At 52.7% G+C, this 24,393-nt stretch overlaps 10 protein-coding genes across 10 annotated transcripts; 4 read left to right on the top strand and 6 right to left on the bottom strand.

The window, feature by feature from the left end:
• Positions 1-651: 651 nt before the first annotated feature.
• Positions 652-2,509, top strand: INS49_003183 (uncharacterized protein; the record flags this gene model as incomplete). The annotated part of the gene is made up of 5 exons (XM_043163978.1): positions 652-918; positions 976-1,359; positions 1,417-1,484; positions 1,553-2,054; positions 2,111-2,509. 5 exons carry the CDS (start codon positions 652-654, stop codon positions 2,507-2,509), a joined length of 1,620 nt encoding a protein of 539 aa, XP_043032484.1.
• A 739-nt stretch (positions 2,510-3,248) lies between these two features.
• On the bottom strand, positions 3,249-3,690 carry INS49_003184 (uncharacterized protein; the record flags this gene model as incomplete). Its single annotated transcript, XM_043163979.1, has 2 exons — positions 3,249-3,254; positions 3,301-3,690. 2 exons carry the CDS (start codon positions 3,688-3,690, stop codon positions 3,249-3,251), a joined length of 396 nt encoding a protein of 131 aa, XP_043032485.1.
• Positions 3,691-5,213: 1,523 nt separating this feature from the next.
• On the top strand, positions 5,214-7,033 carry INS49_003185 (uncharacterized protein; the record flags this gene model as incomplete). Its single annotated transcript, XM_043163980.1, has 9 exons — positions 5,214-5,231; positions 5,306-5,473; positions 5,538-5,556; positions 5,611-5,671; positions 5,740-5,845; positions 5,927-6,294; positions 6,401-6,695; positions 6,776-6,943; positions 7,001-7,033. The coding sequence occupies 9 exons, from the start codon at positions 5,214-5,216 to the stop codon at positions 7,031-7,033; spliced, it is 1,236 nt and encodes a 411-aa protein (XP_043032486.1).
• Positions 7,034-7,356: 323 nt separating this feature from the next.
• On the bottom strand, positions 7,357-8,604 carry INS49_003186 (uncharacterized protein; the record flags this gene model as incomplete). The annotated part of the gene is made up of 4 exons (XM_043163981.1): positions 7,357-8,116; positions 8,194-8,361; positions 8,421-8,520; positions 8,583-8,604. The coding sequence occupies 4 exons, from the start codon at positions 8,602-8,604 to the stop codon at positions 7,357-7,359; spliced, it is 1,050 nt and encodes a 349-aa protein (XP_043032487.1).
• A 1,812-nt stretch (positions 8,605-10,416) lies between these two features.
• INS49_003187 (uncharacterized protein) lies at positions 10,417-11,372 on the top strand (the record flags this gene model as incomplete). The annotated part of the gene is made up of 3 exons (XM_043163982.1): positions 10,417-10,582; positions 10,639-10,980; positions 11,098-11,372. 3 exons carry the CDS (start codon positions 10,417-10,419, stop codon positions 11,370-11,372), a joined length of 783 nt encoding a protein of 260 aa, XP_043032488.1.
• Positions 11,373-11,962: 590 nt separating this feature from the next.
• Positions 11,963-13,651, bottom strand: INS49_003188 (uncharacterized protein; the record flags this gene model as incomplete). Its single annotated transcript, XM_043163983.1, has 4 exons — positions 11,963-12,492; positions 12,546-12,618; positions 12,683-13,493; positions 13,569-13,651. 4 exons carry the CDS (start codon positions 13,649-13,651, stop codon positions 11,963-11,965), a joined length of 1,497 nt encoding a protein of 498 aa, XP_043032489.1.
• Positions 13,652-15,415: 1,764 nt separating this feature from the next.
• Positions 15,416-18,000, top strand: INS49_003189 (uncharacterized protein; the record flags this gene model as incomplete). The annotated part of the gene is made up of 4 exons (XM_043163984.1): positions 15,416-15,539; positions 15,596-15,976; positions 16,036-16,833; positions 16,898-18,000. The coding sequence occupies 4 exons, from the start codon at positions 15,416-15,418 to the stop codon at positions 17,998-18,000; spliced, it is 2,406 nt and encodes an 801-aa protein (XP_043032490.1).
• A 1,141-nt stretch (positions 18,001-19,141) lies between these two features.
• Positions 19,142-20,416, bottom strand: INS49_003190 (uncharacterized protein; the record flags this gene model as incomplete). Its single annotated transcript, XM_043163985.1, has 2 exons — positions 19,142-19,707; positions 19,762-20,416. The coding sequence occupies 2 exons, from the start codon at positions 20,414-20,416 to the stop codon at positions 19,142-19,144; spliced, it is 1,221 nt and encodes a 406-aa protein (XP_043032491.1).
• Positions 20,417-21,482: 1,066 nt separating this feature from the next.
• Positions 21,483-22,025, bottom strand: INS49_003191 (uncharacterized protein; the record flags this gene model as incomplete). Its single annotated transcript, XM_043163986.1, has 1 exon — positions 21,483-22,025. One exon carries the CDS (start codon positions 22,023-22,025, stop codon positions 21,483-21,485), a length of 543 nt encoding a protein of 180 aa, XP_043032492.1.
• A 99-nt stretch (positions 22,026-22,124) lies between these two features.
• Positions 22,125-23,617, bottom strand: INS49_003192 (uncharacterized protein; the record flags this gene model as incomplete). The annotated part of the gene is made up of 5 exons (XM_043163987.1): positions 22,125-22,478; positions 22,550-22,920; positions 22,991-23,274; positions 23,322-23,453; positions 23,514-23,617. The coding sequence occupies 5 exons, from the start codon at positions 23,615-23,617 to the stop codon at positions 22,125-22,127; spliced, it is 1,245 nt and encodes a 414-aa protein (XP_043032493.1).
• Between the last annotated feature and the right edge of the window lie 776 nt (positions 23,618-24,393).

Here is a 24,393-nt window from a genome sequence, read left to right on the forward strand (position 1 = left end):
TAAATAGAAATACCTTAACGAATTCTTCAATACTTAATCAGTTTCCCTTAGTTATATGTATTCGCCTGTCTACAGGTGGTACAGAGGGAAACGTTCGCAGAAGACGTCGTCGTCTATGGAGGCGCGACTGAGCCAGTGGGAGAGACCAGAACAACCGTCTTCTGGCCTTGGTCGGCATTTCATCTGTGATGATAGCGGCTCCTTCCATGAGTGGGTCATTGAACTCAGCAGGTCGCGAATCAAGGGGACGAACATGTTGGGATGGCCCTTCCTTATCCATCCATCTCCCCTCGCTGTATCTGTGGCGTTGCCAACGTGTTGGGCGTATATGAGTGCCGGGGCTGGCATTAAATAATTGCGACTACGGAGGTAGAGAACTAGATAAGGTACGACTTGAGGGGCTGGCCTATCTTGATAACTCGGGGCTTCCTAGGCAGCGCCGAGTGCCGAGAGCCGAGACTATGTATCTGCAGGCTGACTTAATCACTGAGCCGCTCCCAACCACAACCGCGCTTCTTAACACACCTGCGCATGAATTATCTACCCATTTTCTTATCAAGTACACGTCGTCCATTGTAATATCTCCTCTATTTCATTGACGTGTCTGCCATCGCCGGACAACGCGATCCTTATCCTTGTCCTCCAACAAATATGACAACTTGGCAAGACAAGGTGGCGGGGGAGAGGGCCAAGCGCGATGCCTCGCTGCGCAAAGTTGACCCAAAGATCGAGGGCATGCCGAATGACTTGCCGGTGAATTCTCGGGTTCTGCCGGCGGTAATCCTCACTGAGCGCGAGATCGAGATCACGGAGTCGTACACCGTGACCCAGCTACTTGCCGTGTTGAGAGAGAGAACTATCTCCGTCGAAGAAGTAACGAGGGCATTCCTGCGTCGCGCGGCAGTGGCGCATCTGGCAGTAAGCAGGACAACCACCGACTCGGATCTCTGAGCGAAGTACTGACAGCCACACAAGACAAACTGCCTCACAGAGCTATTATGGGACGAGGCAATTGCTCGGGCGAAATGTCTCGACTCTCTGCCGGAACCGAAGGGTGCCTTGTTCGGCTTGCCTATCTCAACCAAAGAGCACCATGGCATGGTTGGTCCTGGAGTCGTCACTAACGCGTCTTGCGTCAGCTGGATTGGGAAGCCCCACGGAACTACGATGCTCTGCGAGACATTGTGGGACGAGGGTTGTGTCTACTATGCCAGGACTACACAGCCTCAGCTCATAATGCACTTGGAAACCAACAGCAATGTGTACGGCCGAACGGTCAATCCCTACAATCGAAATTTGACCCCAGGTGGAAGTAGTGGGGGGGAGTCAGCATTACTTGGCATGCGGGGAAGCATCCTTGTGAGTTTCAACACACTCTCTCTTCCTTTTTCTGACTCCGAGATCTGACAGCAGCAGGGTATTGGCGGCGACATTGGCGGTAGCGTCCGCTGTCCAGCAGCACACGTTGGTGTTTACGCGTTCAAGTACGAAATCCTTTGCTTAGCGTCATGTGTTTGCGAAGAGAAACTTCGAGGCTGATCATGACACCCAGACCTACCACCAAGCGCCTTTCGTACCTGGGAGTGAGAGGCTTCATGGCAGGAAAGGAAGCAATGATGGGTACCCCTGGTCCGATGACTGTCGATCGGGAGGCGCTTGAACTGTTCATGAAGGTTGCACTCGCAAAGAAGCCGTGGAGGCTCGATCCATCTATTGCCGCCAAAGAATGGACGCCTTATAAGTTCGCAAGGCCTCCCAAGGTAGCCATACAGTGGTGGGACGGAGTTGTGAGGCCTCACCCTCCCATGCGACGTGCTCTGGAAGAAGTCGCGAATGCCTGCCGTAAAGCAGGTATGGAACTCGTGGACTGGGAGTGCGAGTCTTTGGATCATCAAAAGGGCTGGGAAATCTTGTCCTCACTCTACTGGCCAGATGGGGCCCAGCAATGTCTTGGGCTGCTAGAAGAAAGTGGCGAGCCGATTCTGCCGCTGACCAAGTTCATCATACACGAGCAAACAAGCGTCAAGAATCTGACGCAAGCAGAGCTCTGGGAGGTGAGTCCGATCAGTCCTCGATGTCTGTCCGAATTGATCCCTAACAGCTCTCGCAGCGAACTCTTGAGAGAGAACAGTTTCGAACAGCATATGCCCGAGCCTGGACTCAGACTGGCTCGAGAGACGGGCGGGAGGTAGATGTGATCATCTGCCCGCCGTCCTTTGGGGCGGCCACCCCCCACGATCAGTCACGGTATTGGGGATACACAGCTATCTGGAATTTGCTGGATTACCCAGGCGTCGTATTCCCCGTCACGACAGTGGACCCGGAGAAGGATCTGAAGGACTCACAGTACGAGCCCCTGAATGACCAAGATCGATTCGTATACGATATGTACAGCCCGGAAAAGTTCGCGGGCGCTCCTGTAAGTCTACAGATTGTTGGACGCAGGCAATATGATGAGAAGGTTCTCGCTGCACTTGCTGAAGTCGAGCGTGCTATGGGTCGGATTTAACGCCAATTGCCACGGGTGAGAAAAGTGGGAGTTGATCAATTTACATATCTCTGGGACTATATAAGTCTTGTCGTTCTTCTCCATGTGCGTACGCATCCACGTTGTACGTCTTGAAATCACCGGCCTTGACTCCACGTGCGAAGAGGATGTCGAGCTCCTCAAGCGTCTTGTTCTTGGCCTCTGGTAGGCGGAACCAGGTCCAAGCGAAGAAGAAGGCACCAATCATCCTACTCTGCAGCTCGATCTTTCCTTCACATGCTGCAGTACAACTAGGTGCGTGATGCCGTTTCTTCTCTAGAGGCCTGAGGTCTGATGGTCTCGGTTGACGTTACCAGTGCGGTTGCCCACATGAGCACCGAGAGTCTGGTCATTGCGAAAGGATAGTAAAGTTTGAATGCCAGCCTGCCGTCCACGGATGCCGGAACTGCATCAGTTGTTGGTGGCCATTGGCCATTGTGGCAGTTTGACACCTCGAAGTATGAGACCAATGCATGTTACGAAACGGACGTTCATATTTCATTCGCGTACATGCATAATTTCTTTCTCTTCGCCGAGTTCGAACGAGGGAGTGTACAAGGTGGAAAAAAGCCATAACATTCATCTTCGCATGACTGTTGCCTTAAAAGATCCCAAGACGTGCCGCTGTCTACGACTTAGAATAAGGTATTGATACAATATAAGTCTCTCCATGGAGGTAGTTGCTGTACCCAGCAATGTTCCTTGTTCACTTCTGCCCCCGTCAAACCTCCAACTTCGACCCGGAATCAGACAGCTCCATATCCTTCACAAACACTCATTTCCTGTGACGAGATCTCGCCGCCGTTGAACATGTAGGCGCCCCAGCCAGTCCACTGTGTTGGGAACTCCTTCCACACCTTGCAGTTGCCAGGGTTGATGCCCAGATCTAGGCGATATGGTGACTCGTTTGCGCCCATGTACAGGGAGACATTTGCTTGGAGGCGGTTCTCTGGCTGGTAGAATCTGTCGACTGTGCACTTTGATCCCTGTGGGAACGGTCCGCCGAGTCCGCAGGAAAGAGAGTCCGCTTCTTCGTTCCATTTTACGCACAGCCACTGGAGCGCAACGTAATGGCACATGCAGCAGTCTCCATATGCTTCGGCGACGGCTTGTGAGGCGTACAGGCTGCTCATGAGCAGAGGGAGTATTGAACGGAAATGCATTTTGTTTGTGACTTTGGATTGCTCTGTGAAAAAGACTGAAGGTGGCGTTGTGTATTTGCGTGTATGTGTGTATGTGTGTGTGTGTGTGTGTGTGTGAGGGTATCGTGAAAGACAGACTGAGATGTCCAGGTTCGGACGAAAGCTTAGCAAAAGATAGACGGGTAGAGAGCGTTGAAACGAAACGTTGATGAATGAGTGTAATAATATCAAGGCATAGGGCGCTGTGATATTTAACTATCTACTCGCCCACTTGGACTAAAGATAGCCTCGTGCTCGCAAGTTTGCGGACCCCTGCGCTCCCAATCTTGCTGGCGCTTGGGTAGCATTCAAGCTTCTCCTCGCCCGTTGCCGCGGTCCTGCCCGCAGCCTTCCCCACAAATGTGTTTCTATGAGACGGCCAAGTGCTGATCTCGGGTCGTCGGGCTGAAGGTTCAACCCAGCAATGTTTCCCCATGGTCGTGCTATTTTGGATAAGATCATCTGCTCGGCAGTCGGTCTTCAGCCGAACCAGGCTGAAAGTTGGAAGACCTTGGTGTGGTCAGGTGCAATGAGGGCGTACCAAGACCCCGTTCCCCTGACCTGACAAGTGCTCTAATCATGCAACATCCATGCACATGCTTGCATGGACGGTCGTTGACAAACGGTTTGATTGGACCCACTTTTCGTACTCTATCTTCGTTTCGTCCAAAGAAGCGCCCGCCTTGGCCTGGTAATTATAGCCTCGTGGTGGTCCGTGCTGTAAGTATCTTTGCATGAAATCTCGGAATGAAGGAACCTGCGGCATGACCGTTGGAGTTTTTGGCAGGAACTATGGTCTTGAAATGACATCCTATCGCGCTTTGCTCGATAAAGTGTAGTGCACCTCGTCCCTGCGTTGCTGCATGTTGTGGCGCCTTATTCATGAGTCGTGGTCACGAACAAGTTGATCATCATGGCACGACCATCCTGCATAGCAGGGTACGTGAATCTGCAGGAACGCGGGGGTTGAGCCGCGGCTGACAGGTCGATAGGGGGCTATCAGTGGGGAGGTTGATGTTTGATATTCATCCGCCCAGACCGCGCACCGCCACTTGGAACTCCATCACCGGTACGTCGGACTTCCAAGTTCATCGAGAGTCGATACCAGGGCTGGCATCTCGGAACATAAAGTCAGACGGGTGCCGATCAATATTTTGTGAATCTGGGGATTTCCCATCTTGAGTTGCTACAAATCTATCCCTTTTCTCCCTTTTCTTTCTACATCCCCCAAAACTCTCCTTAGAAGCTTGACTCGCACTGCAGCAAAATGCTTCGATCCTCGATCTTGACGCTGAGCTTAGCCTCGAGCGGCCTCGTCTCAGGTTTTCCCCAACTTTATCGTGACTCAATCGTTCCTCGTCAGCATGCGACAAACACCACCGTCGGAGTCGAAGACTGTGGTTGGAACAGCACAACTGGGTGAGCAAAAAGACTGGACCCTAGACGAGCACTTAAGCGTCTAACCTTTGTTTAGAATCCACATGGAGTGTTGGGACATTTTGAAAATGAATGATCACCTGAATGTAAGTCAAGTTTCCCAGTGTGGCCAAGACAGAGTGCGCGGGAGTCACGTTGAAACTGACACTGTTCGCTACAGGACTGGTGGTCGAAGAACTCTGCCAAATGCGGCGATAAGGGCTTCTCGCAATGTTATCTGGACTCTGCCGGACTCATCACCTGGACCTGCGATATCTTGTCTCTCAGTACTTGCACCCCTCCACCAAGCGGACAAGGGGCCAAGTATAACTCCTATCAGGAATTCTATGTAAGTCGCTTTCTACAAGAACCATATACACGACCAGATGACTGATTTTTACACCTCATGATAGGCCGTATGGAATATTTACAGTGAGCCGCCACTGCTATGAAGCTTCTGACTTGTTTGAGGCTAACCCCCTATAGCTATAAACCAGTACTTTGCCAATTACCACCAGGCGCTGCTAAACGGCCAAGCTGAGGCAATGTGAGTACCCTGTGCTGCGAACCCAATTGTTTCGACTCGAGCACAAAAGACTAACATTATCCATACAGTGGTGTCGTTGGCCAAATTGTTCAGACTGTTGCTCCGCCAGAGGACGTCAATCCCAAAACGCCTCTGTTTGGTCCCATCTTCGGTGCCACGTTTGGTCTCTTCAGCGTGAGTGCCATCCGTTCCATTCAACATGAGACCCATGATGTTACATGTCTAGGAGGATGTTTGTTGACCCGCAAATACTAGGCCGTCGCTACTTTGGCTACACCAGGAGCCGGGGCATTCATTGCAGCAGCTTTAGTTGGGGCTACTGGAGGTACCCCAGTCGGTCTCGTCAACCTTCTCTTCCCCAAGTCAACGAAGAACCCCGTGGCATGGCAAGATGTCTCAGCCTCCCTTTCTGAATTTGTCGATGACTACCAGAAAAATGTCGGAGCCGCTGTGGCCCTCATCCAAAAAGACTTTGACACATTCTACGGGGTTACAAACGAGGGCGCATTCTGCACCAGGATTTCAGACTCATTGCCTGAGAAGACCAGCTTTATGTACCGTGAGTTGATGAAGTGGACGTTCAACCAGGCTGTCCAGGCTCGCGGGTTCTTCTCAATCAAGAAGTAAGTCGCCTCAACCTACTTGGTGTTGCTTTCTCACATGACCCGAGTCCCCTGGACTTTAATCATCCTTATCACATGTTCAGGACTAACTAATTTCTCTCACCAGCCCCGGTGTGGATCCCAAGAAGCTCGAGACAGAGACTGGAAACTTCAAGTGCGGAGACTATGACGAATACGGCGTCTGCAAGGACAACGGCTATATCTACTTCGACGGCAAAGACTCATACGGCATGGCCAGGGCGCGAGATGTTGGCGCCGACTTCTTCCCTGGCGTTCTCTCGGTCGCTTTCCAGAAGAACTGGACAACCCCCCAGGAGCTCTATCTCGATGCCCAGGGGTGCGCCTTCAAGGCCGAAGCAGATGAACAGACCAACGCAACCGAACTGGACACCGGATGTGCTGTGAGTGAAATCTCGGAAACCCTCCCGGTCCCTCGAGCTGCGCCAGTATGGGCCATTTCTAATACATTTTCATCTGTTAGTCCAACACCCCAGTCTGTGTTGTTGATATGAGCGTCGACCTGAACGAGGCCATCACTTCGCACAATCCTGGCTCTATGTTTACCAACTGCCCTCCTATGCTGGGCTGGGGTGTGGATCGGTACAACAACAAGGCATATGTTCCATTCTCCTACCTTGGACCTTTATTGGTAAGACAACTTCTGCAATCCAGTAGCTGAGTATATCTGACAAATTTGTAACTACAGAAAGCCGATGAGGTCACCCACAATGAGTCGTGAGACCAGAAGGATCGAACAGACTCCATATATAGCATATTATGTGGCCATGAGTTAGATGATGTTACTATATGTACAAATAGCGTGGCATTCTTCTCACTTTTACCATTCTGACTGTACTATATGGATGGGATCAAGGTGTCAAGGTACACCTTCAGACTTCTATGCTGGACATGAGATTTAACTAAATTTGAACAATACACCTTCCCTTATCGAATTGTCTTGCAGCATCATTGTGTTACAGGCCCCCGGAGAGTAATAATACCTTCGCCTCCTCAAAGAGCTAGCTGCCATTTCCCAATACACCGACCGTGTGTTGCATGTGGTCAAACCGAAGTGGAGCTGCTGTGACCATTAATATGGCGCTCTTCAGTAAGCTCGTGGAAATGCGCTTGTGTGGCCGGCTTCTTGTCGCGAAAGAGCAGACCGCAAAATAGAGTATTCACCATGTTCAAGAGAAATGGCCTGTCATCACTCGCGCTTTTCTCTCCCTTGACTTCGGTCCCGTCCCGTGCCAGGTATATGTGATGGTCTTGAGGCAGATAGGGGCCTGGATGCCGAACGTTCCACAGCAGTGAGTTGACGAGCATGAGACTCGCTTCGAAGATGTAGAAGTATACCTCGTACCGGAGAATAGGGCTCAGATCTTCTAGCGCCTCGATGTCATCGATGTCAACGCTTGTCGTGCCAGTAGCGTTCTCCACAAGCCGGTAGACGCAGCGCACAAATATCAAGACCATGCTCATGTAGAGCGTGATAAGCGTGGACTTGACTGCTTTGGTCTGCATGGGGAACCTGGCCATGATGCACCGCCGGTGGAACGAGATGGAGAGGCAGGCAAAGACCATGATGACAAGGACTTGCAGGACAAGGGCGACGAGAACCAGGATGTGTCCGGTGTTTTTGGAGGCTTCGCTCGCATTGGCATTGGCGGACAGGGATACTCCCGCAGCGTTCAGACCCTCGATAACGGCCATTAGGCCGCCAAAAAAAGACGTGACTCGGCTAGGGGACATGGGGGCGGCGTAAGGAACGTAGTGGAACACACGGCCAAGGACATGGTAGTTGGCTAGCTCCAGAAATGGACTACACCAAGGGTGAAAGAAAGTATTTCATCAGTATGGATTTTAGGGTGATCTCGTCGGGGAGCATAGTGTACTTACGGGCAGACCAAGATGCAGATTTGGCTCAGAATGCATATTATCAAAGGCGTCTTATCATCGGGGTTGTACATGTAGTTGTAGGACCCATATTCTCTCATCGCATATCCCACGGTGAACAGAACTGCGCACAGCGGGTGTAGTCCTATCAACTTCCAGGATCTATATCGGCTATGGGCCTCCTGTGAGCTTCCAGTCTGTACACCACATATCAAGGATGGCAGACTCACTAGCATTGCCACAGGTGAAAGATGGCGGAGATAGCATAAGCGATGATGAAGAAAATGGGCGCGCCCTTGTTGGGAGCAAAGACATAAAGGCTACCGAGAACTATTTCTGTGTCAGCAAATTCTTGCCTCTGATATCGTCAAATCTGGAAAGACGTTTCGTACTGGCCTGTCCATCTTGTGCCATATTCGTCGGTGAGTATAACTATTGGGAACGCTGTTTCTGAAGTACAAAATCGAGTATGCTCGTTGCATATATCGATACGAGAGAGTCTAAAGGTCGTGGAGAAAAAAGATATAATGACCTAGTCACAGGCCAGGAATTCAGAATCGAATTATCCACACGCTGCTGATCGCAAACCCACGATGTCAGTGTAGAAAGACAGCCACGGGACAAGGGAAGTGAAAACGACAACTTCTTTGTGCACAGGCAGACAGGCAGACAGGCGATCAGTGGCAATTAAGAGATGCAATTTGCTTGAATAAAAGACGCCGAAGTTTCAGTTCGACGCAGCGAGCGGGCATCCATATCAAATAGGCAGCTCGCAACCAGCTTCTTATACGCATCACTGCGCAGTCACCATTCGTTTATCGCTAGTGGTGCTCCAACGTCAGCAGCTTCAACCACGCGTCGAGGGATCGGGCTACGCCATTCCCGAATAGGATAATAAAACTGCCAAGAACTCAAGTGCAGCAATATCTTGTCACTTGCGGCTGAAAGATCTACGACCTGCATCGTGGATGCACCTGCAGCTAAGCCACACACCTCGTTCAAAAGAAGGGTTTGACCTCATCAAAGCACAACGGGCGCTTCTTTGATTGGACCTTGCGTTGAGGTCGAAGGATCCATGTGGCCGGGCTCAGGTTCGGAGTTGACGCAATTGCAAGCTTCCCAGGAGCCACGCAAGCTAACATTGTGCGGTGGCTGCTCCTGAAGTCGGCTATGCAGGGACAGCTGATTTTGTGGCGACGCAGATGATTGCAGCGAAAACGTCTTGGCAGCCCTATCGGGACAAGAAAAAGGCCAAGCACTTCGAAAGATGAAGGCCCTGGATCACCGCCTACAATTCTACTGTTGGGTGCCCAGGCGGGCTGACGTGGACACCAATCCACGGAAAAGGCATCCGGGAATTGGCTTCAATCATCACAGATCAAGCTTCAGATAGCAGGTATTTTCTATCCAGGAGTGGAGAAACAAAGCATTGATTACAATTATCCGCAGGCCCCAAATGCGATTTTATTGCACGCGCGGAATTCGAAGGCTATCCCTTGTATTCTTTCAGAGAGGTGGCCCCACGCATCGACGGTTGCCAGTGGTTCACCATCCCTTTGTATCAATATGGATACGGGCGAATTGCTCTCCAAGGTTTTGTTGTACTCTATGATAAGAGACTTAGTTAAATTAGTCATACTTTCAGGTGCCATAGACGACCAATCTTTGGACGTCTGATTGTACTCTATCTGACTGAAGGGTAAAAATCTTTGCGACGGTTCCTTGAAGCGCTAGTATGCTTACGGTTATTCCCCGCTTGGCTTGGCTTGAGATGTGCCCACTCACACGGATTCCGTTCTCATCCTGGAGATGCCTAACTTGGTGTTGTATCTCGTTTTGTGTTGGAGCGATTTAGGTGACATCCGCACGCAGCTAGAATATGAGATCAGCGTCGAATATGCTTAGAAACAGGCCCTCAAGCATAGGTGCGCTGGCCAGACTCCTAAGAGGTTATTGAGGAAATGTTTAGGATGAATGACTCGGAGCACTACAAATGACTCGAACCCTGTGGCTGCCCCTGTGCCAAAGTAAAGTCCAACAGGGAGTTTCAATTTTTCGTTTAGGAAATTGCCCGACTGCCGAAACCGAGATAAGGGATATCCTGGTATAAAGTCAATCTAGACGCTCCTGGGCTCGGAAGGCATCATGCCCTGTGGGAGGAGCACCACATGCATGCATATACTCGATCACTGCCCGGGGTGAAAGGGAACACCACTTGCTATCAAAATGGGAGGCGTCGCTTCAAAGCCCAGCAGTGACCCTGACTGCACCCTCCAGGTCATAGGCGCCGGCTTCTCTAGAACTGGGACAGTTTCTATGGGTCTAGCCCTGGAGGAACTCCTTGATGGACCTGTATGCCACGGCGGAACGCAGATGCACATGCTGGAAGAGAGTACGTCGCATTGACCCCTCAAACGAAAACTGGCATAGTTGCTCACATGCCACTAGAATACCCCCGTCAATGGGTAGAGGTCTACCGAGCTCGTCATGACCGCCCGAGGCTCCTCGCGGCGTTGCGTGATGTCACGCGCGGCTTCGTCGGCATCACCGACATGCCTGGCGTGCACTTCATCCAAGAGCTGTGCGAGATCTACCCGGAAGCTAAGGTCATATGTGTACGTCGGGACCCGAAGCGGTGGCTGCAGAGCGCTCAGCATATGAGCAACAAGATGACGGCGTGGTATATGCCCGTGCTTATGTGGCCGATGCCAGCGGCGAGGTGGTTCTCGACATGGCTTGAACTGGCCGTGGCAAGAACGGGAGAGTTGGGCTTGTTGCCCTTTGACGAAGGTGAGGGTATTTCCTTGGTTTGCTGGCCTGCATCGTTATCCTACGAGGAGTTCAAAGGGAGCGAAATATGTATAGCTTTTCCCCCTCAAAACGCATAAGACTAATCAGTATCAATAGAATATCTCAACCGCTACAACGAACATGTTGCACGTATTGTTCCCCCGGAACGACTCTTTTGGATGGAAATGGGTGAGGGTTGGGCACCTTTGTGTAGGATGTTGAATAAGCCTGTTCCAGAGAAGGCGTTCCCCAGCGCCAACGACTCGGAAGCTGCTGATGAATTGATCGAAGTCAAGATCAAGGCTGCCTGCCTGGCATGGACTGGGATACTAGGGGCTGTAGGGCTTGCCACGGTGGTAGGGATTCGCGTGTGGAAGTTTTCAAGGCGATAGATTGTAGCATGGAGCAGTCCGAATTACAAACCATGCGCAGAATGTGCAATGCAGTGCCGTGGCAGAGGACTTGTGTGTTGTACGAGTGCCATTAGTGTGAGGAATAAACCATCGCATCTCAATTTCCTATACTTGGAAGCTCAGGCATCAACATGGCGAGCTGGCTACCCTGACGAAGTGATATTTCTGAATCTCAAGTATGATATATATATATATCAGCAAAGTTTGATTTTAAAAATAAAAAAAAAACTTAGGAAGGATATTTATATTAATTCAGGACATGCCATTTGTCTCAGGGAAAAAAGATTTTTAAGGTTTATTCATAATATTAAAGACTAATTGAGTTATATCGACTCCGTTGTAATCAATTCAAGTGAGCGCACCTGATGGCTGTTTAGGACTCATTAAAAGTGTTTCTAGCAGGATCCACCCCCTCCGCTCGCCCTATATTTCTCTTTTTCTTTCGAAACAACAAGTCTTAGTGCTTCTTTCGTTTAACATACTCTTCTTGTTTCGCTATTCTTCCACTAACTCTATTTCTTAATCGATCGTCCTGGGTTGAAACCGATCAAAACTATGCAAAATCTTTATCAGCGGTGTCGCTGTCGCTTCCCATTCCCATCAATGTGGTCCCTTTCCGTCACGGCAAGGGCACTTGGCAGCGTCTTCCCCTCAGCCCGTCTATACAACCCGTCAACAACGACATAGACCACAACGGAGAAGAACGCAACCAGAACCGTGCTAACAATGAGCTGAGTCGTGCCGGAATCGATCACGCTGAACAGACTGACGACGAAGCCGGCCGGGGTGAGAACAAAAGCCAGGAGGGTGAGGATGCCCAGCCTGGCGTCGGTCCGGGCGGCCACCGTGTTGAACTCCGAGTCCATCAGGTAGACACACTGCTCCCGCAGCATTTCGACCTGCAGGTTCGATGTCTCCAGGTCGTTTGCCAGGTCGGTCAACCTGTCATTGAGGCGGTCGGACTGGTACCGCGCGCGGGCAACGCGGTCGACCAGCACGCCGTGGCGGTACGTGTCTTGTTCCCCGTGGTGCTGGACTATCTTCTCTATTGACCTTTGCGCTATCTCGTGCGTCTTGAACTCCTGTCGGAACTCCGATACTGGAAAAGCTGTCAGTGGGGCACCAGAGGGAGATCGGGGGACCGCTGCTTACATCGTATCAATGCCTCCCTTAGTCTTGCCACCCGGGGTATCACCTTGTCTCTTCTACTGTACGATGCGGGTTCCTGCCGAGTTTAGCGGCTGCACCGCGACAGGCAGCCCACTGCCCTGAATTCCACTGGTACTCACCATGACCTTATTGACCTCCCAGTCAGCCGTCGCGACAATGGTCTTGAAGTTGTTGAAAAGATGATGCAAGTCCATGAAGAGGAACAAGGGCTGCTCGCGCACATTCCTCCACCAGTACATGGTCGACGGCTTCCTGTACTGCTCAATCATCCTCCTCGCGTAATAGTGGTGGTCGGACGGCGCACGACGCCCATCCCGGGGGAAGACGACCACAGCCATGGGCGGACGTGGTCGCTCGCCCGGCTCGGCCGGCTCCTCGGCAAGGACCGCCTCCCGGCAGCCCACCCAGGCGCCGATCCACGTCGTCTCCGTCAGCAGGTCTTCGGCCTCGGGCGAGTCCGGCCCCGGGTGGTTCGGGAAGACGCCGTTGCTGCCGCGGTACTTGAGCGCCCACGCGACGTTGCCGCGCACGCCGCCGCCCTCGCCGGGGACGTAGGGCTGGCGGGGCCGCTCGTTGATGACCGAGTTGATGATGTGCCTCGGGAAGCGGTGCCCCGTGAGCCCAGAGAGCTGTCTCTTGAGGCTCGCGTACAGCTCGCTGCCCGGGGCGGTTCGCCAGCTCCTCGTCTGCTCGGTCACCTCCGCGACGATGATGACCAGGTCGTCGGGCCACCGGCTGCGGTACGTCTCCACGTGCGGCGTGAGCTCGCCCAGCGTGGTCTCGTCGAAGTGATGGGCCCGCTCGTACACCTGTGCGGACGGAAGCAAGGATCTCTCAGTCAGCACCGTCACATCTACGGGCTGCTCAGGCCCCGCATCGTTTACGCTTTGTCGATAGCGTCGCTTTGATTGTCTTCTTTCCATGTCTCTTCTGGCTCCGATAAGTGGACAAGTTCGAGCCACTCGTCAGTCACACTCGAGCATAAAGTCATCTCCAGAGCCTTACCTCCCACATCGCAGCGGGAGGTTGATGTTCAGCCTCAATCTGTCCAACTCTGCTAGTTGCGAGACCAGCCGCAGCTGACTCATCCTGCATACGTTGCTAGCAAACTGCAACAGTATGATGGGTGCTATCGTGCACCCCCCCGCTTACCTAGGTTGCTGCCGCATGCTAGTGCTGACATTTCACGAGTGTATAATGCGTAGACACCGTACGTAGTGTTGCTGAGATAAATATTCATTGATGATGCAGGAAGTGATATTTAAATACCTAGAAGTCACATGCCGCATGGTTATAATCATCAGAGATTTCTTCAAATCAGATGCTAACTAGTCATAAATGAGTGTGATAAAAGGCCAACAATAAGCCTTGATGAAGAGATAAGTATTCCGCAACTGGAATTAGGACAGCATATCATTATCAATATTGTCCACCAGTTGGAATTTCACATCTTGGAATCAAGGACAGTCCTGTTTTTGAGGAAGAAGACATTGGTGGCTTCCCACCTCATAAAAGTTTCGCAACGTAAACCCCGAAGAACATCGTCACTTGTGTGGTAGCCTGCTTGGCTGAAAGAATCTCCTACGTATGTGGAGACGCGACTGCTTTTAAACCCAATCAAGCTACCATAATAAAAGCCACAGTACTGTGCCAGTGTTCACATAATAAATAGTAAGCAGATCATCTAATCCACGGCGCCCAGAACAAGGACCGCTCTGACCACAAATCCGACTTCTCACACCGAGTTGGGTCTGGCAGAATCCTGGCGACTCGTTCCTGTCGGCTAGCGGCTCCTCTGATTTGTTGGACGAGTGATGTGGTAAACATTGCTAACCAGTTTGTGGGGAGTGCGGGGACTGTTGAGATCCACAGGGCGTTCTCTCCTCATTTTGTTTTCCTGGGGCGGACAGGGTTGGTGCAGAAGACCATCGATGACCAGGTTCAGCGATTCCACCCCCACAGTTCCCATCGCCCCGGAATTCCCACACCACTTTTTAGGCACGGCCTTACCGAACAGACTGACCAACAGGCAGATGGCTGGCCCCACAGCCTGACAGGCCACGCGGTCTTTGCTGGGGTGATGAAGGGTTGGACGAACACATGATTGATCGGTGATTTAGTCACTTGGGGGCCCCGCAATCTCCAGATCATCGTGCGCAATGATTGCCCTGCCGAAAGTCAGAGTTCTCGGGGCAGGGATGCCCGTGATCTGAAGCTTCTTCCTAGCATGGATAGTCTGCCCTCGGCTTGCTCAGTGGTTGGCTGCTGTCATACAAGCCTCTCCATTCCCGCGCACTATGCTCGTTCGGCACAAGGAGATCCTGACTGGCTCGGCGTCGGGTGGCACTCGACCTACCGACACGATGGGAACTGTCGATGGAGCGGGCAATAAGCCGACGTTTTGCCGGCGAAGGAGGCTTGGGGATCTTGTCCCTGTGGTTCCGTGCCTGTCAAGTCCCAATCACGTTCCGATGATGTGTTCCGCGCCTTGGTTATATGGGGTTGACGGACTGCGATCCTTGACCTTCTCGTGACGAGAAGAGGGGCTCTCGCCGCTCGTAAACTGCCGTTTAGCACTATAGAATTTCTCAATGCCAAGCTGCCGGTTCCATTCTTGACCCATCCTTGGACACCGTCCATGATAAAAGGCCCGAGTAGAAATTCCCACGCGATGTTGAAGGCCGAAGCGCGCACCGTCGTATCGGATGTGAGCCCAGTCGGGACGTCACCGCCACAGGGATGGCCGGCATGAGCTCGATCTATAAGAGCAAGATGTATCGCATCTAGCACGCTATCCTCTCGAGTTGTAGTTCAGCGCGCAGCCCCCCAACATACCCCAATACAGAGCCAATATGCTTCGCTCAATTCTCACGGGTCTCGCCACCACGGCAGCGCTCGGTCAAAATGCCCACGCTCAGTTCGTGGTGACAGAAGACACCTACTTTGCCGGGCAGTCTCCACCAGTATACCCGTCACGTATGTACCTTTTGATGTGATGTATTCATTGGGCGACAACTAACGGCTAGAATCAGCCCAGCAGGATGCGACTGTGGCCTGGGCCGATGCCATCGCCAAAGCTAAGGACCTAGTCTCACAGTTGACCCTGGAAGAGAAAGTCAACCTGACATCAGGCGTAACTTCAACGACGGGCTGCTCGGGTTCCATTGGTGGCATTCCTCGGTTGGGGTTCCCAGGACTGTGTCTGAACAATGCCGGAAATGGCGTTGGCGCTACCGACTACGTGAGCGCATTCTCGAGTGGCATACATGTCGCTGCGAGCTGGAACAAGGAGCTGGCATACGATCGAGCCTGGCACATGGGGCTCGAGGCCAGGACTAAGGGTGTCAACATTCTCCTGGGCCCTGTTGTAGGTCCAGTTGGCCGTGTTGTACAGGGAGGCAGGAACTGGGAAGGTAAGACACGGCGTCCCCTCCGCGCTGAATGGGAACAATTACTGAACACATTGTTATAGGCTTCTCACCCGATCCATACCTCAGTGGCCAGCTGGTTCATGAGACCGTTGTGGGAACACAGGACACTGGAGTCATGACCAGCACGAAGCACTTCCTCGCTCATGAGCAGGAGGCCCATAGGCTCCACGCGAGGACAGACAAAACTCCATGGGCTGTCCCTGGATCCTCTAATGTTGATGATAGGACCATGCACGAGCTCTACTTGTGGCCCTTTGCCGACTCGGTCCATGCTGGCACAGGAAACATCATGTGTGCTTATAACCGAGTCAATAACTCCCAGGCCTGCCAAAACAGCAAAGCCCTCAACGGGCTCCTCAAGACAGAACTAGGATTCCAAGGATTTGTTGTCTCAGACTGGGGTGCTCAGGAGTCAGGCGTTGGCTCTGCTCTGGCCGGCCTGGACGTCGTCATGCCCAGCTCAACACTCTGGGGTGCAAACTTAACACTGGCTGTGAACAATGGCACAGTGAACGAGAGCCGCGTCGACGACATGGTCACCAGGATCCTCGCCTCCTGGTTCCAACTTGGCCAAGACGCCGAGGACTTCCCAGAACCCGGCTACGGTCTGGCTGATGACATCTCAAAGCCTCACCGCGTCGTTGACGCCCGCAACGCCAGCTCAAAGCCCACCTTGCTTGCTGGTGCCACCGAGGGCCATGTCCTTGTGAAGAACACCGACGGCGCCCTGCCCTTGAAATCGTCGGAGACAAAGTTGATTTCGCTTTTTGGATACTCAGCCAAAGCGCCCAATGTCAATACTTGGGTCGCACCCCCTACAGGAGCCGCGTTCACTCAATGTAAGCAGGCTTGACAAGTCAAAACCGAACCTTCCTCGTGGCATGTCAACTGACACATTTGTAGGGACTGGCGGTGCTCAGTCAGCCAACTACACGGAATTGTACCTCGGGTTTCTCGGAGACCTGAGCATCCAGTATTCTGGAATCGCTCGTAATGGCACAATAATCAGCGGTGGAGGATCCGGCACGGTCTCCCAGAGCTTCACCAGCTCTCCGTATGATGCACTTGTCGCCCAGGCATACGAAGATTCCACGGATCTTTACTGGGACTTCGAGAACGAAAACCCCCTGGTCAACCCCACAAGCAACGCATGTATCGTCTTTGGCAACGCCTGGGCCACGGAAGGCTACGACCGTCCTTCTGTCCGTGATGACTACACCGACGGCCTGATCAACAACATCGCTGATCAATGTGCCAACACCATCGTTGTGTTCCACAACGCGGGTATTCGTCTCGTCGACCAATTCGCGGACCACCCCAACGTCACAGCCATCATCTTCGCCCATCTCCCAGGGCAAGACAGCGGCAGGGCTCTCGTCAACCTCCTCTACGGCAAGGAGAACCCCTCCGGACGCATCCCCTACACGGTAGCCAAGAACGAGACCGACTACGACAACTTCCTCAAGCCTGATATTGTCCTCGACGGCATGTTCCAGCACTTCCCCCAGTCCAACTTCACAGAGGGTGTCTACATCGACTACCGCCACTTTGATCTCAAGAACATCACTCCTCGTTATGAGTTCGGCTTCGGGCTCAGCTACACCACCTTCGACTACAACAACCTGCAGATCAGCCAGATCAACGGCTCGACAGAACAGTACCCCACCGGTGCTGTCGCGCTGGGCGGCCAGACCGACCTCTGGGACGAGCTCGTCACCGTCACCGCGGACGTTACCAACTCGGGCGGTGTCGACGGCAAGGAGGTGGCGCAGCTGTACCTCGGCATTCCTGGCGAGGACGTGCCCGTGAGGCAGCTACGTGGGTTTGAGAAGCCTTCTATCGCGGCTGGGGAGACTGCGACTGTCAGTTTCACGCTTACGAGGAGGGACCTGAGTGTCTGGGATGTTGCGGCTCAGAAGTGGCTGCTTCAGGCTGGGGACTACACGGTGGAGGTCGGCAGGTCGAGTAGGGATCTGCCTCTGAAGGGCACGTTTAGCATTTCGTGATGCATTCATGAGCCATGAGTGGTCTGTAGTAATTTCTAATGATGTTGGATGATTGTGATATCTCGAGACCCCCCTGCCAAAATTTCCTCGTCTAATATGAGAGGTGAACTGTCCTCTGCGATTGATTTCAAATAGACAAGGCGGTGGGGGGAATTGGTTCGGGCCTGGAGGCATTGAGCCTAAAACCGAGTCAGCGTACGCCCACCCAGCTTCTACAGTACGCCCACCTAGCTTTCAGCGTTGGCCCACCCAGTACAAGGAAAATTAGCTGCATCCGCACTAAAATGCAAGTATTGCAGGGTTTTTAATAAGCCAGGGTAGCTATTTTCCAATTTAAGCAATACTTTAAAAATACAAGCCTAAAAAGCCCAGAGGGCCCCAGAGCGCCCAGAGGGCCCCAGAGCGCCCAAAGGGCCCCAGAGCGCCCAGAGGGCCCCAGAGCCCCCAGAGCCCCCAGAGCCCCCAGAGCCCCCAGAGCCCCCAGAGCCCCCAGAGCCCCCAGAGCCCCCAGAGCCCCCAGAGCCCCCAGAGCCCCCAAAGCGCCCAGAGGGCTGCAGAGCGCTTAAAGGGCCGTAGAGCGCTTAGAGGGCATAAAGGGCGCAGAGGGCTGCAAAGGGCGGCAAAGGGCGGCAGAGGGTAGAAGTAACTTTTAAGTTGTAAATAAAGGGGTAGCTATGAGACCCCTTTAGGGTAGCTATAAAACCTCTTTAGGATAGCTATAGCTATACTTTATTAATAACCCCGCAGTACTAATATTTTATAGCGCATATAACCAATTTCCTTGTACTAGGTGGGCCAACGCTGGAAGCTGGGTGGGCGTACTGTAGAAGCTGGGTGGGCGTACGCTGACTCCCTAAAACCCATCAAAAAGGAGACTCCCCCTTCACCACCAACAGTCGTCGGCCCATTCCTTTTCTTCTTCCGTATGTTCCCATTTTCCGTTATCGTTCATCAGTTCTCTTTTATCTTCACACGTTCGCACTCGGTCGGTCAAAATCGGTTCAGATGTGTCGGGCTTCTTGTTGATGTCCATTCCTAGGTACTTCGCCATTGTCTTCGTGTCCGAAATGCCATGTCGGAACAAATACCTCCGGCCTTCTGTTCATCCGCAAAAAGATCGTGAGACGTTCATTTCTGGCTCCTAATCGGATGCCGCAGCCTCGAACTCGTCGCGAGAGCGCTTGAGAGCGGCAGACCGCAGACCAGCGGCGTTTTGATCCTCGCCATCGTCGTTGTCCTCGCTACTATCTTTCTCGAGGCCAGACACCCGAGCCTGCCTTTCGAATGCCTCAGCGTTTAGTAAGCGCCATGTTTTCAACGTCATTGTCTTCAGGAAGCCCAGAGATGGCAACCTGGATCTGAAAGGCGTGCAATTCGCGTGAGCCCCGCTAGAGACAAAAGCGATTTCTCTCTCGATGCGAGACTTGAAACAAACTGCACTCGTCAGGTAGTTTTCAACAGACTCGTCGATTTTGGCTATGGGCTTCACGGCGGAATCCTTGCCAGCTGAAATCTTGGTGACGATGGCCTGCATGGCGTATTCGCAAAGCCTCTGTTGACTTGAGTTCCGTTGGGTGCAGATGTAAGCGCCCTCACTGCCCTTGGACGAATCGAAGCCTCTGATGGCATCTCGCAACCTCTTGATGTCCTTCTTCAGAACAACTTGAATCTCGGACAGCGCAGTCTCACGCGCAACCTTAATCTCGCCTGGAATATTTAAAAGTCAGCTTAGGTTTTTATGACTTGCGCGAGAGAGCTCACCTGCAAGCAGGAGGAGGACGTCTTTCTCGGCATCGTATCCTTCCATTGTACCTTTTGTGAGCAAATCGGCATCACCCATTTCGTACGGCTGGAGGAGAAGATGGGCATCGCCACCAGCAGCCGTGGAAACCACCTGAGAGAGCTCAGCGAAAGTCTCTTTGTGTTGATAAGAATCACCAAGTTCTTTCGTTACCCAAAGCCACTTCAGCTGGGGGACAATGGTGTCGTCGCCGCCCTCGTCCGGTCTGGTTGGCTCGAGATCTCCAAGCCATGATCCCGCGACCGCCCACAAAGTTCTTGTCATGCCGTATTTGTTGGTGAGAACGGTGATTTCAAATGCGAGCTGCAAATTGATCTTTGGCATCTTGTGGCCCAATCCATGGACCAAAAGCAGCAGACACTTCAAACCGGAAGGGTTGTCCTCCGGGAACTCGACAACCCAGTCCTCTTCAGCCGCGGGTTTTCCCTCTTTGAATTGGCCATAAAGGCAGCGCTTCCAAAAAGGAGCAGAACGTGACAGTGTTTTGGAGCAAACGAGGAAACGAGTTTTAGTCTTGCCAACGACAAGAGTAAGGTCGCCATCAGGATCAATCTTGATGACACTCTGTTTGCTCTCGTCTCCTCCATCACTTTGGTGATTGCCCGATGAAGACATGTTTTCGGTCGAGGAGAAAGTTCGAGGGCAAAGGTGAACGAGAAAGGTGGACGAGAAAGGTGGACGAGAAAGGTGGACGAGAAAGGTGGATGAGAATGGAAAGATGGTCTGTGACTTCGGGATCGGTCGTTCTGGCTGACTGCCCAGGTGAGGATCGGCGTGTCGGTGGGTTTGACGTCGCGCGGATATTGTTCCGTGGGCCGTGACGAAGAGTCTTGCTACGCTGATCTCGGAATAGGGTGACGCATCCCAGGCTGAAGGAAGGTCTGACGAGGAGTTGCTGCGTGGGCGGTCAAACCGAGGAAGCAAGTGCCCAGAGAGGTCCCTGTATTGTCAAAAGTCAAACAAAGCTGGTCGCTGACTGAACTTTCATCTGATTGAGCCGGGGGCTCCATTTGCTTGGGGCGACGAAGGAACTCATCCCTCAACGGGGTGGAGACCTCAGAAAAGTCGTATCTCTGGTGCTGGTTGGAGGGACGGGTGAAGCGTACCTCTTTGGGAGCTCTTTCATGGGTCTAGATGACCAAGGATCATCGAGGCTAACCGAATCGTTGTCAGACACCAGGGTATAATGGAGCAAGGCGTGCCATCAATCGATTGGCAGGCTTTGCCAGCGACTGATTGTGAAAGTGAGACAAAAGAGCTTTTCCGAAAGTCAGAGTCTCGGGGAAGTAATCAAGAACGATGCGTGTTGAATGCTAGCCAGCCGAGGTGGGGAAGGAGCGTTGGAGGTGGAGGAAAGTTCAAGTTAGAACTGGTGGTTGACAGCCCGGGCGACAGCAGGGACTCCGAACAGGCCAGCATTTGGAATTATGCCTGTAGAAGAGGGAAAAATTCAAAGCTGAGCTCGAAACGCAATTGTCCTTTTCGTTTCAAGAGGATAAGAACAATCTAAAAATTGGGAAAATGTGTCGGCCCTTGTGGAAAAGATTTCGAGCAGAACAAGGTCGAGAAAGCAGTAGAAGGGACCAAGGGACCACTCAGCCAAATAGGCAACAACGCATTGGGCTCAACGACTCTTTTCCACCTGGTATCTGGCCGCACCTGAACGACGCAGCGGCACTGATTACCTGGGAGTGTTGATGGCTTTGACCACTCCAGAGATTATCCTGTCAGCAAACCAAGACGTCCCGACATGCGTGGCCGCAGGCCCAAGGAAAACGCTGCTGAGAAGAATGCTGGCGGAACATCCAGCCAGCTGCGCAGTCGATATGTAGCCCCGCCGGCGCAGCTGGAACACGCAGTAGAGCGAGTAGACAACAACCGACGCAGCAAGAGTGGCCAGCTGCGTCTGGGAAACCAAAGCGCGTGGGGGGCCGGACAGGCCGGGGAAGTCCACCGCCGAGAGAATCCAGAGATGCGCAGCCGCCAGAAAAGACACCACAAGCCCGTAAACAGCATCTGGTCCAACGGCTACTGTGCTCAACGCGTTTTTTGCACCCTTGACGCCCTCAACCTGCACCGAGGTAACTCGTTCAAAGCCGGCCGACCTCTTATTCCAGAAGCGGATGCCGAAAAGAAAGACGGGCACAAGGACAGGGTCTAGAAGCCAGAGCGGTCGGGCGATAGGATGAATGAGTGTAAGGGCTGTCGGCAGCACGAAACCCATAATTGAGAAGCGAGTAGGAAGGGGAAAGGCCTTTGGGGAAAAGTCAGCACAAGGCCTCGGAATTCAGTAATTCGAGTGATGGGTCATAGGGGAGAACCCTTACCAGCGAGATATGCTGCTTCCGTTGCCAAGACGTTGGCCGTCCAGAGTCCACGTGAAGAAAATGGCCCCGTAGACCAAGACATGGTAGATCAATGCCATTGTCGAATCAGAGCCCACTGCCTCGGAAACCCAAGAAGACGGAATAATGGCTGTCGGTCCGGGCCATGTTCCCCATCCCTTGACTCGAGTCAAATGGAGCACCATTGTGGCCAGCAAGAGAGCCGTCGAAGCCGTCACCGTTTTCGAAATCGCAACCTTGAGCGGCCTAGAGGGCAACCGGGACAGCTCATTTGCGATCGAAGCAGCTGTTTCGATGGCCGAGTTTGCGCCTTGGCCCGTCTCTGGGTTGAACTAGGAAATCCCACGGTCAGCCCTGACTGCTATAGGAAGCCCCTTGGTTAAAGAAGGAGGCTCAACCCTACCTTGTGTGCCGCGTCGCCGAACGTGATGATCCTCTGGACATGCCACTTCTTGAATACGTGATCCTGCAGAGCTGTCACGACTGTGACTTCGGACCTGCAGTACAGATCACCTAGATTCAGACCCGGCATCACCGGTTCGTCGGAATGTTCCCTAACGACGCGAGCCTCATCGTCTTTGGTGAACCGGGGGGCGTCCTTTCCGTAAGCCGGCTGTTCTAGGTTCAAGAAGAAGAACCAATACAGCCGGTTGTCGACTCCGGGAAGGACGGAGAGAATGAACCCGTTGTTGTAAGTCATCATTCCTGCGTGCACCTTGACTTTGGGCGGCGGGGTACTGATGCCGAAGATGGCCGTCTGGAAACATGGCACGGCTTGCAATCTGTCAGCACATGACTTCTCAGATATTACCAATAAACAGTCTGATCTGGTGCATGGACTTACATGACCACTCGTCCTCAGGAAAGTACCCCGGTTTCAGTTCTGCACCCAGCCGCCACATCTCCTTCCTCACGGCGCTGTGGATGCCATCACCTCCGGCCAGGACGTCTCCACTATAGACGGTCCCGTCCTCGGTCATGACCTCTACCATGGAAGTAGCTCTGACAATCTTGGCAACGCGTTTATTCACCAGGATCCTGTCCTTGTGTTTGATGTGCTTGTACAAGGTCTCCATACAAGAGCGCCGCGAGAGGAAGATCATCGGATATCCGATCCTGACGAAGAAGCTGAGCTACGACCGAGCACAAACAGCGATTTCTGGCCATGGACATACCAGCGAAGTAGATCATTCATTTCAACAGTCCCAAGCACTTGCCCCTCAGGCGAAAAGAACTTGGCATCCGAGACCGGTCCCTGGTCGTACTGTTCCTTGAATGAATCGTACACCCCAAGTTGATCGAGGATCCTGAGACCGTTAGGCAGAAGAACCACGGCAGCACCGACATTGGCCGTGACTTCCGGCTACGCCTCGAGCACCAGGTAGTCGATCTCGAGCCTCTCAAGCATCAGGGCAAGGCTTAGGCCGGACACGCCGCCGCCGCAGATGAGGACTTTGAAAGATTTCTTCATCGTAAGAGAGTTGGAGAGGGTGTATGCGCAAAAAGGCAGTCTTATGCAGTGTTTCTGTCTTGCGAATTGATTGAAGCAGATGGGCTATGGTCAACAATTCTCAGTTTGCTGGCCCCCGTCGGAGCTCTTATATCTCTGAACCTGATTGAAGTTGCTTTGTACATCATCACATCTTGTCTACTTTGGTTGCGAGGCCTACATTCGACTCACGAGTTACGCAGTCTCAGCCTTCCAGCCAGGTAGCATCCTGCGCAAACCCTATTGCCCTTGACGCGGCGTTCTCGGGTCCCGAACGTTGACCAGCAAGAGAGCTCTCGATGTGCGCGCCCGGACTTGACGGCTGTACAAGCTTATTGGCTTATTGGCGATGAGAACGGTCCGCGTATTGAGCCCAAAATTCGTGTCACTTGTACGAGGTTTGATGCAGTTGACGAAGCGATTGAAACCCTTTCGAGGCGCAAGGCGCCCTACGTATTCGGGCGTCGGGCCTATCGGCCGCGAGGCGTGCCAAGAAATGCCGGCTGCAGAAGAGACGCAAGTGCGGACGTTGTAGTCTTGGAAAAGTCCGAGGGAGGAAAACCAGAATAGATCTTGGCGCTTTACACAGAGACAGGGCATGTTAGGGTGGTATCAAGTTACGAGGGGGCTGTGAGATGTGTCCCCTTTGTGCGCAATGACGTCTTCGCCCTTGTGGTTTGCATCTACACCTGACCCCACGAGTTACCATGATATCCACCTTGTAGCGCGTGCATAAGGTTGTGCAGTGGAAAAGGAAA

The sequence above is a fragment of the Diaporthe citri genome (assembly GCF_014595645.1).
Source record: "Diaporthe citri strain NFHF-8-4 chromosome Unknown scaffold_1, whole genome shotgun sequence".
NCBI classification, from domain to species: Eukaryota; Fungi; Ascomycota; class Sordariomycetes; order Diaporthales; family Diaporthaceae; genus Diaporthe; species Diaporthe citri.